Raw genomic sequence first — 13,166 nt, forward strand, 5'->3', positions numbered from 1 at the left:
GGGTTGTACTGGAAGAAATTGCCATCCAAGACCTTCGTAGTCAAGTCTGCGAGCAAGTGTCGGGGGCGCAAAATACAGAAGGAGCGCATCACCATACTGTTCACCACCAATGCCTCCGGCACTGCTAAGTTGAAGTTGTCTGTGATCCACAAAGCCCGCAAGTTGCATGCCTACAAGAATATGGAAATGAGCAAGTTAAATGTCCACTGGCTAACCTCAGGGAAGGCGTGGAGGTTCTCTGGTCTGCCCCTCTCCTGGTTTGACAACTGTCTCGTTCTTGATGTCAAGAAATTCTGCTTGCAAAATAATGTGCCATTCAACATTTTGTTGCTCCTCGACAATGAACCAGGACACTCGCCCCTTTTGCTAGATCGTCACCCCAACGTAAAAGTGGTCTTCCTTCCCGTTAACACTACGTCGTTAATCCAGCCCATGGATCAGGAGTTGATTTGCAACGTGAAGGCTGCTTTCTCCGCCAAGAAGTTTCGGCTCCTGAACAACTTCACCAACACCAAGGATGAACTGCAGAACCTAGAGAGTGGCACCGACAGCGAGAGCGAGGAAGAGGATCACGAACAAGATTTGGTGGACCATGAAGTGCGGGTCAAGCAGTTCTGGAAGCTGTTTAACGTGAAGAAAGCTGTTGATTTCTTGGTGGAGGCATGGGGGCAGCTATCTGTGGCAACGATTCATCACGCGTGGCGGCATGTGTTGGAGGGTATCCCAGGTGGGAGGCAGAGTCAAGAGGTGGCTGGCGAGGCTCAGTCTGTTGCAGTGGCATTGGACATTGCAAGAGAGGCTGCACAAAGTGTTAGAGCTGCAGGCTTCTCCGAGACCACCAACGAGGACATCCTGGAGGTAATCAGGCAACCTGAGGTGACTGCGGACGAGATGTTGGAAGATGATAACATCAGTGCGCAGCGAGGTGTTACAGAACAACAAGAGCAGAAACTAACACATGCTGATGTGAAGGAGGTCATCGAGTTGCTGAGAGAATTAAGTTCATCCTTGCCAAAGAGACAGGCAATCATCGCTACATAAGTGTCTAATAACCTTCTGTTGCAATCCCTGGAGCCCTATGTTCAGCAGTATCACAACCACATCAATGCTAGCCATCAACAAAGCACCACCGAGTTCTTCACCCGCCACCCACCACAGCCAGCCCAAGTCAGTGATAGTGAGGATGTGGACTTCGAGGGGTTTGACGAGGAGGCCCTGCTAGCCTCTGTGGTGGATAGAGATACAGGTGAGGGCCAATAATCTGCCCTCTGCCTCGGAACCAGCCCCCCATCCCCGTGTGCCCAGCCATCCCTTCTACTAACGTAAGTGTTAAAAAACCTAATATTATTGATATTTCTCTTATATATTAATTGTGTGCATACCATCATAAAATTAAGATGTTATTTTTATTACAATGTACGTATTGTGTCGGCGATAGCCAATAAAAGGGTAGTCTGGCAGTCGGCCCAGTCTCTATTTCAATTAATCCTATATGTTCTGTTATTTTATTTACGCGTTTCGCTTTATACGCGGACCTCCATGGGTTTAACTCACCGCGTAAACCCAGACTATACTGTGCTTCCATTTTTAAAGAAAATATTGAAGAGGCTAATTCTTACTTTTACTTTTTACTTTTATCCTCTTCGCCACTTATCAGCTTGTTAGCCGCTTGGGCGATCGGTCACGTCTCTCTTACACACTGTTGGCAGGTACGGGGCATGCACCGGCTCCTGAATGTACCTGAACCCGCTCCAGTGTTGATCAAGTCTGGTATTGAAAGAACTCACACTCTGTGCCGTCACAACACACTCTGGTAGATTGTTCCAAGAGTTTACAACCCTCACTCCGATAAAGTTTGCCCTCACAGATTTCTGCACTTGCGGCTTCTTCAATATTGAGCTGTGACCCCTAGTGGGGCGAGCGTCCGCTAGCTCCAAGTAAGGACACTCGACTGAGTAGTGCCCCCCGAGATGCTTATACACCTCAACTAGGTCACCCCTTGCCCGTCTGTAATATAAGCTAGACAAGTTCAGGCGCTCCAATCTCTCAGGGTAGCTGAGGTGCCGAAGTGCAGGCACCAGTCTGGTGGCCCTCCTTTGAACATTTTCAACCAACTGACAGTCCCTAGAATATCTCGGGGACCAGACGGGGTGACAGTACTCCAGATGGGGAAGCACTTCACTCTTGAAGATCGCTACGAGGGACGGACCGTCTAGATATCTGAACGACCTTCTTATAAGACCTAATAATTTAGTTGAATGATTTACCTTCTTCTCATAATGGCCCGAGAACTTCTACTAATTGTCAACAAACACACCTAGGTCCTTCTCACATTCAGTCTCAAATAGTGCAGTTTCTTCATCCCGTTGGGACATATGATATGCCTCCTTACCGTTGGTACGCCCCAGGTGCATCCTCTTACACTTCGTGATATGGAATCTCAGCAGCCATTTCTTCGACCATTTTTGGAGCTCACAATGATCCCCCTGCAGCTCTTCACAGTCCGCTTGGTTCTTGATTTCCTGAAATAACTTGGCATCATCGGCAAACATTTGTATGGAGGAGTGTACAACGTCATGCATGTCATTTATGAAACAAACAAACAAGAGCAGGCCCAATACACTGCCCTGTGGTACCCCGCTTGTGACAGGTACAGATGATGATTTCGTGCCATTAATCACCACACACTGCTTGCTGTCATGTAGAAAGTCTTCTATCCACGCTAGGACATTTCCCCGAATTCCGTACCCTTCTAGTTTGATTTTCAGCCTTTGGTGGGGTACACTGTCGAAAGCCTTGGCAAAATCTAGGTATATATTGTCGATATTACCACCCTATTCCAGAATATGGGTCCAAATATCCAATACCTTGAGCAATTGTGTTAAGCAGGAGCACCCCGGCATAAAACATGTTGGCAATCCTTTACGAGGTTTTTTCGTAGATGTTCCATCGCGGCATCTATGATAATACAGTCATGCGCCGGTTAACGTCCTAGATACGTTCTTCGAAACGTGACGTTAACCGAAATGGACGTTGTCCGAACATTACATAAACTTTTTATTTATACTTATGTGTAAGTGGAATACTATATACGTACATATACACTTTTACTGTTAATTCACTACTGTAATGTGATACAGGTGATTAATTTTTATCACTTATGCAAAATACATGACATTTATATTAAAATTATTCACTGTTTTACAGGGATTCCAGCAACGCCGAGCAGATGGGGGAGAGGGTGGGAGCGAGCGAGGGGGCGTGGGGGGAGGGGAGGTAGTACGTTTGACAGTTGGCACAGGCCCAGGTCTAACGTGTGGATATTTATCAGTTCCTAGGTGACTAAGCTTCTCTCTTATAAAAAGCCAGTGAAATGACCAGGGTGAATATAATTAACATAGCTGGGATTCTTGTAACATACTGATTAATTTGAATATAAACATGCTATAATTTGCACTAGACAAAACAATTTTAGTACCGTAATTAAATTAGTACATGTGCACTCCAGCTTTGCACTAACGTCATTTATTTCTATTACGTTTCTTTTAGTATGGTGTGTGCACATAAATGGATGAAAATAAATGAAGAAATCTATGTAAATCTACCCAAAAATACAGTTGAAAAACATTTTTATAAAATGTACTACAGTACTGTACACTAATGTACAACAATATTTATCTCTTGAGCAAAATATATGACGTTTATATTCAAATTATTGGCTGTCTTGCAAGGATTCCAGCAATGCAAATTATAATCTCCTAACTTTAGTCTGAGATATTATATAAGATAAAAACTGTAAGCCTAAAAGCCTGGCTGGGGGGAGGGACTGATGGCTCCGCCACCCAGCGAGGGGTTGGGGGGGTTGAGGTGATAAGTTTGAGGTGAAGGTCTCTGTGTGTTTATTTAACAGTCCTACTAAGCTTCTTTCCTTTTAAAATGCCAGTGATATGACCTAGGAAAATATAATTAACATAGCTGGGATTCTTGTAAGATACTGATTTATTTGAATATAAACATGTTGTAATTCGCACTAGACATAACAATTTTAGTACCGTAATCAAATTAGTACATGTGCACTCCAGCTTTGCACTAATTTATTTTACGTTTCTTTTAGTATGGTGTGTGCATGTAAATGGATGAAAATAAATGAAGAAATTTATGTAAATCTACCCAAAAATACAGTTGAAAAACTTTTTATAAAATGTACTACAGTATTGTACACTAATGTACTACATTTTTTATATCCTGAGCAAAATATATGACGCTTATATTCAAATTAATCTCTGTCTTGCAAGGATTTCAGCAATGCAAATTATATTATCCTAACTTTAGTCTGAGATATTATATGAAATAAACATAAAGAAATCACCAACCTTTTATCTTGAACACGAGGGTGGTGGGAAGACGGTGGGGGGGGGGGTGAGGTGACAGAATGTCTGGCGTTTGTTTGTTTGTTTATTTATTTGAGATAAGATTTGACAATTGGCGCTGAAGGCTTGCCTGCATGTTTATTTATCATTACTTAAGAGTGACTAAGCTCTTCTCATAATTTTCCACCCAAACGACCTGGGTGAATATAACTTACATTGGAGTGATTCTTGTAAGATAGTAATTTATTTGATTTTTTTTTTTTCAATTTAAATTTTAATTGTTTATTCCTTGATAGAGGAAGCGGGATCCTAGTGCTGTCACTTGGTACCCCTGTACCATAACACCAGAAGCAACTGGCCAGTGTCACAAGTATATACAGTACAGTACAGTCATCCCTTGGTTATCGCGCCTAATTGGGACCCCGCCGATAACGAAAGTACAGAACCTATGGGATTTATTCTAATTGGTTCAGGCACCCAAGACCCAACCCCAAGTTTCCCATTTTATCACCATTTAGACCCACTAAATATATATATAATGTTATGGTAAATATCATAAACACACATAGGCATGGCTAGGTTTATTACAAAGTGATGAAAAGGGTACGCTTAATACTGTAGTCCACAAAACATGTAGCTATGCTTTTTTTATTTGGTCCCCCGTCATACGAGTCCGTTTTCTCTCACATCAGGACGCCTGAGTCCTCCGTTTTCTCTCTTAATCTTAGAGTGCACCAGAAACTTTACTATTTTTAGTAATGCCACAGAATTTGAAATTGCAACCCCAATTGCAACTGGGGTTGCAATTGTTGAGGCAACTAGATATGTCTGATTACAGCAAATGTGTTATTGTCAATTTGTAGGTGAAAGATTTTATCTTCAATAGATGTAGGTTAACATTTCACCTGTAGGCAAATGCTTAAAAAAGCCTAAGTAAGGGAGAAATCAATGTCTTCGATCAAGGTAAGGGGTGGTGGTCAGCAGGCGTCACATTTTTGTGTGTGTGTGTGTGTGTGTGTGTGTGTGTGTGTGTGTGTGTGTGTGTGTGTGTGTGGTGGGGGGGGCACGGACGTATATGCGATCAGGCGTTGTTCCGTCGGACGTTAACCGGCGCATGATTGTACTCTCAAGTACAGTACCTGTACTTTACATATTATGCTGGTCAGGTGGTCAGGCTCACCAGTCTATAGTTGTTCGTAGAGTGACGATCGCCCTTCTTGAAAATAGGGCTCACATGAGCCATTTTCCAATCACTGGGGACCTTTTGTTCATCCAAGCATTTAGAGAACAGAATCTTCAGGGCTCGGCAAGCTCATTGCACAGCTCTCTTAGCACTCTGGGATGCACCATGTCAGGGCCGGGACTCTTATGAACCTTTAGCTTTGACAGTTAATATCTAATACCCTCTTCTGTGAACACAATGTGGGTCAGTGCTGTGTCGAACCGTCTGTCCTCAAACGCAGGAAGGTTATCGCATCCTCTCCTGTGAACACCGAGGAAAAGAAGCTGTTTAATGCCTCAGCTTTATCCTGGTCAGAATCTGCGTAACTACCATCTTCAAGCCTCAGGTCTGATACTCCTACTCGCGTATTTAATTTCGACTTTGTATAGCGGTAAAACGCCTTTGGGTCTGACTTGACCTCGCTTGCAACCAACCTCTGGAACTCCTTTTCAGCCCGTTTACATTCTTGGTGGTACTGCAGTTATGAGCATATCACTCACCATTATGTCCTGGGTTAAATCCCCGGACTGGAGCAGATGTGAGAAAAGTGTTGTCCAGTGTGACCCTCACTACCAATTATTGCAGGTCTTCTCCTTTTATTTTGTTCAACAAAATTCATAGCAAAGAACAGAACAACTGCCTGAACAGCCAGTAGGCTGATAAGAGGGAAAATGATAAATGCTGTACATATATATAGAGTAAAAAAATATGAAATAAAATAAAATAAAAATTTGAAGAGAAAACGACTATATTAATCTACACCATGAAGATACCGAAAAAACAGCTTTTTGAAGTGAGACAGATCGTAGAAGTATGGAAACACAGAAGGCAGAACATTCCACAATTTAGTTGTGTGAGGAAAGAAGGATGTACTCTAACGGGTTATTCTAGTGTGACCGACATCCTCACAGAAACAGTGAACACTGCTGGCAAGATGAGTGTTACGAGCCCACTGCCTTGCCGGCAGTATACAGGATGCCAAATCCACCGAACATTGCTGGTTAAAGTATCTGTAAAAGAGTGAAGTGACATTGCAGTGAAGAGAAAGGGAAGAGAGATTATCTACTGAAGGAGGAGAGTTAATAAGACAAAATGCCTTTAATTCCACTTCATCTAACAGTTGAACAGAAGAACAACCACCCCAGATATGAGAACAGTACTCCAAGTTAGGACGAATGATTCCCTTATAAACTTGAAGCAACTGCTCAGGAGTGATGTAGCTACAGCATCTATATAGCAATCCCAGCTTTTGAGAGGCAGCTTTAGCAATGTTGTGGATGTGTGGTTTCCATGACATATTAGGGGAAATGGTGAGGCATAGCATATCTATTTTAGAATTTGGCAGAATGATTGCATCCTGAAATGTGATTGGTGGGATCTTCTAATTTAGAAAATGTAATTGGTAAATACTGTGTGTTGTTACTATTGAATTTAACCAAATTTTTACCTCCCCATTCGGAGATGCTGCACAGATCTGCATTGATAGGTGAAACAATATCAGCTCTAGAAACAGATCTAATGTATTTTACAGCATATAAGATGCACCCCCCCTTTTAGCAGGGAGTATTTAGGAAAAAACTATAGAGTGGATTTTCCTCTTGTAGCCATAGTTTTCTTAAAGTGATATATACAGTACCAGTAAATGTGAGGAATAAATAAAAATAATACCAATAAATAAGTTACAAAAAATACTGTATTGCCAAACCAGTAAACAAAAGCCAAATGAAAGTTTAACTCAGTCACCATTTGCATATACAGTACTCCCTGGTTCACCAGAGCAATGGGGACGCCACCTCTGCCGATTCCCTAGCAACGCTGCCCCTCCCACACTCCTCCCCTCCTACCACTCCCCCACAGATCCAACTAACTCCTGTGCAAAGAAATGTATAGTATTCCCTTTATGTGTTTGCCCTTAGGACAATTATTTCTTTTACCTTCTTCACAATATGTATGATATGTACGAAGGATGGTGTGTTCATGTAACTGAGTAAAAATAAATGAAGAAAGTTATGTGCAGTATACAGTAGTATATCTACCCAAAAATATGAGATGAAAAACAACCCAGTAGCCTGGTGGTTACAGTGACAAGTCTAACCTGGCTACAATGCTGCCAGCGATGTTAACAGATGCAAATGTGAAAAGAAAGTTATCTGTAAATCTTCATTTGCATCAGGTATTTGTAGATTTAAAAATAAATGTTGCAGGTATGGCATTAATAGTTTGTATTGATTGTAAAAGTTCAGAAATGGTTCCTGCTTAGCTACCTTTGAAGCGTTAATGGCTGCCGTACGGACATTAATCGTCTCAGTACAGGTTTTGCCTTTCCTTGAATCAGCCAAATCTCTTGTGACAGTAGAGTGACAGTGAGACAAAACTAAGGTGCCCCAGGGCCAGTGATGCAAGTGATCTCAGTTTTAGCAGCTGCTCCTCAACTGTGACTGTAAGTGCACCTGTGTCAAGATCTAGTCATTCATCCTCTACTTAGCCACAAAAGTGAAAAGACAGAAATTAATGGACAGCTTTGCAATTCGAACGAGTGCTGATCAGAAAGAAAACTTTGATTTGCAAATTGCTTGTTTTTTCTTTGGAGCCAACATTCCATTCAGCGCTGTGGAAGAAACTGGCTGCAGAACTACTGGAAACTGTCCATGATGAAGTTAGAAGAAATATGATGGATGTAGCAATATTAAAAATGATCCAATTATTGCTCACTGCAAGCACAATGGCACAAAGTCCTATTTGCTGACAGTAACTGACCCAGGTTCGACCAAGAAGACTGCAAAATACTTTGCTGACTTGGCAAAAAAAGCCATTGTCCAAGTTTCTGATTCATTTTATAAAGAGGTAAGTGACTACCTAGTATTTGCTTATAAGATCAGTTGATTTATTGTACATACTGGTAAGGCAATGCGCCTTTAAAAGGTAAAACTCTCTTTATAATAACCCCTTTAACTGCAAGAAGTAAAAAACTGGTTGGGTGAAATTTATCCAGAGTATGTGGATGGACTGTTTGAATTCAAGCTCAAGGAAGCCCAGAGTTTCCCAGCCCACATGTTTGAATCTTCAGTCACTTCAGGCCTATCACCTGACAAATGGTGCCAGGTAATTGATATGAAAAAAAAAAAAAAGAAGTAAAGAGATTGCCTGCTGGATTTTGCACATTTCTGACCTCATTACATTCTTGTCCAGCAAGCTCGGCTTCCATTGAAAGACTCTTTTTCTCATTTGGATTAGTGTGGAGCAAAATGAGGAACAATTTGGGCAAAGATAAAGCTGAAAAACTTGTAAAAATATATAAACACTTGAGAAGTAAACAAGTAGACCAAGAAACAAAGTGGTAGCAACCAAGACAGGGTGGACTGGTTTAATTCAATGGCATAAAAAATGTTTTGTTAATTCAGTAATAAGATTTTTCTTATTTTTTCAAGTTGAAATTATTTTGATGCAATAAAAATATACGGATTATTTGTTTCGGAAAATGGTTAACAGAGTGGCAGGAACTTAGCCAGGGTGGATTGGTTTAATTCAGTGGCACTGTAAAAGGAATGCTGTTAATAAAAAAAATTATTTTTGTTATTTTCTTCAAGCTGAAATTATTTCAATGCATTAAAAATACAAGATTTATTTGTATAACAAATTAAATTTTTTATAAACAACGACTTTTCCCACCTTCAAACTAACAATGGAGTTTAATTTCTCCATTACACTTGTTTGTTGTTCATAATACAAATGCCAATGGCCATTCTTTCCCTTCAGAACATATACTAAGTAACAAGCATCAACTAAAGCATGCTTAAACAGAGTTCTTAAAAGGATAGCAGAAAGCAAATTACCTGTATTGTGGTTTTGTTCATTATACATGTAATTAGAAAATGGCAAAATTATTTAAAAAAAAGAAATTTGCCTTTTTTTTTGTGTGTGTGTGTGTGTGTGTTAATTGCCAGCCCTGCGAGGTGTCCCGAGTGGAAAAGCAATATTCATCTCAGGGAAAGTAGGAGTAGAATTCTCGCAAGGATTGCCAGTGTGCCCTCCGATAGTGCCATAGTTGGCATTTGGAGGGGGGGTGGAGGAGGTGGTTGTGCCCAGTTTGATTTAAAAGAAATACGATTGTGATCAGAAGATCCAAAAAGGGTGGAAATTGATTATGAATAGTGTGAGGAGTTAGAGGTAAAGCAAAGATCAAGAATGTTAATAAGTTGGCCGTGTCGATCTGGAACACGTGTAGGGTGTTTAATTATTTGTTCCAGGATAAATAGAGTGCCTCAACTCCACCTGGGTCATCCCTTGCAGAGCCAAGCCACTCTCTGTGATGTAATTGAATTCCTCTAGATAGAGGATCTCGGTGATGGGGTGTGTGGATAGCAATGACTCATGGCAAGAAGAGAGATGATCAAAGAGTTCCAAATAGTAGGTAGAGTTGAGAGAACAGTATAGGAAACAAAGAAAAATAGTCAGAGATATTTTAAGCCAGATGACATCATAAAGGGAAGATTCAAGATCCGTAAGTCGAGCTGTAAGTGTACGTGTGTTGTAGTAGGCGCATACACCTCCCTTAGAGCTGAAAGAGGTATAAAGATTGTAGTTAGAGGCTTGAAAAAGTTTGGGTGAAGCTGCTTTGGTCAATTGAAGTTCAGATAGTAGTAAGAGATCAGGGGAAAAGGTTAAAAGGTGCTCCACAGAAAAAAAATTAGATCTCAGGCCATGAATGTTAGTTGGAAAATGAAGTGTGAAAAAAGCCGAGCCTCCAGCAACCACAGTGACATCAGTTGAGGCCCCAGTAGTTTGATGATGATCAGGTCAGCCCTGGGGTTCTCAACCTTCCTGACCAGTGGGACCCATCTGAGAAGACCCGGCTTTAATATTACAGTACTGTCAACTGATATCATTGGAGAATAAAAGAATAAAAAAATAAAACAGGATGTGGTTGGCACTAATAACAGTGGCAATCTCTTCACTTATTTGACGGTAATAGCTAGGTGTTATAACCTACCTCAACTATTTCTGTTAATGCATATCATTTACATTTATTAAAGACTACCATTGTAGCAAGATATGCACATAATATAGGGTCAGCAAAGGCCCAGATGGACAACAGCAACCACCACCACTTGCAAAACATGAAGGCTCTACAAAATAAACAAATGCCATACACAAGCACTTCACAAATGTAGGTAGTTTTCATACATCAAAGTTTAGAGTGTGCTGGCAGAGAGATGGTACAAATGCTTAATAGGCACATATTAGGGTTTTAATATATTGTACCAGTATTTACATTTATCCCCCACATGATATCTAAATAAGTGTACAAAAAAGTTGCCCAGGAGTAGTCAAAACCACAAAAGATAAAACTATGATATTTAAGGACCTCCAGTACACATACCAATAATAAATTAAAGAAAAAAAAACTTTTATATCTTACATTTTGCCTAACCAAGGATCAGTTCATAGACAGTGGTTAATATGAGTACTGTACTGTATGCCTTTTTAGTTGACAAGTAGTTTAAATGTCCTTATATACAGTAGTGTGTGTCAGTTCGTATTTACTTGTTCTGTACAGTACTGAAAATTTTTTCAATTTATATACCCCCCCCCCCCACATTTTTAACTTGATAAATTTCCCATAGATTTTCTGTTAATGCAAATTTTTGTTCCGTATCTCATAACTCATTCCACTCTCTTTGAATTCCATTAATGCAAATTTCAGGAGGTGGCCTCAACCTCCTGTAACTCAAGGCACACCTTTATAAAAGAAATACTTATAACTGGGGAATAACTTCATATCTGTCAGAAGTATCACTGTGACAAGTCTAAGAAAGTTCCAATATGCTTAATGATTATTGCATATAAACTTCAGCCCCTGGAAGGATTCCCCAAATTTCATATTCTGAATTCTAAGAAGCACACACAACCTTCCCTGGAGAAGGTTTTACATGCAGGACTGGTTATACCAGCTCTGAACACCCAATCCACGCTATTGCAATATATCCATTTCCTTCGACATAGTGGATACAATGTCAGTCCCTTACATTGATTGCCTAATGAAGTACAGTACTGTACTGTAATTAGGAACACCAGACAACTTTAAAGTTTTACTACATAAAAAAAAATAATAATAATAAATAAATAAAAAATAAAATATATATATTTTTTAAACAGATAAGTTGTCAGTCCCAAAGACTCTGCTACAAGCATCTAACACAGATCTACTGTATGAGACTGGATGGTGTAGGCTTGGTAACCTGTTAGGGGCAGTGAAGGTACAGGACACTGCAGATTAAACCTCCTTTTTTCTTCAACGCATATTTGATTGTCTTACTTCTCTAAATGTACAGTAAGGAACTTATTTATAGCTTCATAAACTGGGGGTGCCCTGAGCATGAACCAACGACCCTTAGGACAGGAGACAAGCACTTAGCCACCACACCCCTCTATTCACTATGATCAAGGGAAATGAATGAAGTGTATTTGTTCTTTTTTTTCTTTACAGGAACTACTGGCAACGGCACAATTGTTTTTTCTGTTTTAAATGGTAACATCCATATCATGTGTCAAAACTTTTCTTTAAAGAACTGCTGGACTTATGTATGGTTACAAATGTAACTCAGTCTGCAGTATCACCACTATGTTTATATAGATATGAAAAGTATGACTGCCATGTAAAGTAGCAAGCCTGTAATCATGAGCCATCCACATAGCCCCATGATCATATATGCCAAATATAACATCTGAAACATTCAACAACTCCTTACACCCACCTTTCTTCTCAGCAACATGTGAAAAATCCTTTGTTGCAGCTACAGCAGCTAAGTGAGATATTGCTGGGAATTCTGGATCCACAAGTAGATGGTCTATAGGGATATTTTGGGTGGCCTGAAAACAAGATACATTGAAGACAAAGCATATCAACTTATAATTAGTTATAAAATGCTTACATGATTATATTGGACACATGACGTGAAAAACACCTAATACAGATACTCCCCGGTTTACGGAAAGGTTCCGTTCTTGGACCCTATCTGTAAGCCAAATTTTCTGTAAACCAAAAATGACCTTTCCATAGGGTAAACAAATACTGTACCCAGTACTGAATCACAGATGGCATTTCACAATCCACATGGCATAATAGCCCAAGGACAATACCTTCCCTCAAGAGGTGATGGTGGTCATGGGTTACATTAGACTGGTACCCGGTACCCTTCGGTCAACAAATGTCACGTTTGTTCACAAGTTACAAGGGTGACTGCATAAGACCTAAAAGAATAATGTACAGTACACCAAATATTGACTCTGTGTGATAGTTGGATATCAGTCTAGCAGCAAAAAAGATGATAATGACCGACATGACTCACAATACAGAAAATTTCACATCCACGGATTTGCATAATCACGTTAGGTACTGTACAGTATATGCCTCGGCAATCTATACACCTATTCACCAAGCTTGCACACAACCTGGGGCTCACTCTAGCCGATGCATTTAACTCAATCAAATTTGCAAATTTTTGTTGATAACACAGGCAGAGTATTTCTTGCAGGATTGGCAAAAAACAATGGACTTTTTTTTTTACTGAAAA

General features: G+C 40.2%; 1 protein-coding gene across 2 annotated transcripts in view; it reads right to left on the bottom strand.

Annotated features, from left to right (window-relative positions):
* Positions 1–13,166, bottom strand: part of LOC121866985 (ribonuclease H2 subunit B-like) — a 43,761-nt gene that overhangs the window by 11,644 nt on the left and 18,951 nt on the right. For both annotated transcript variants that reach the window (XM_042366740.1, XM_042366742.1), the window contains exon 4: positions 12,348–12,462. In XM_042366740.1, the coding sequence (XP_042222674.1) occupies positions 12,348–12,462 (115 nt within the window). The remainder of the gene's footprint in view (positions 1–12,347; positions 12,463–13,166) is intronic.

This window comes from Homarus americanus, unplaced genomic scaffold (assembly GCF_018991925.1).
Source record: "Homarus americanus isolate GMGI-L3 unplaced genomic scaffold, GMGI_Hamer_2.0 scaffold20888, whole genome shotgun sequence".
In the NCBI taxonomy this organism is placed as follows: Eukaryota; Metazoa; Arthropoda; class Malacostraca; order Decapoda; family Nephropidae; genus Homarus; species Homarus americanus.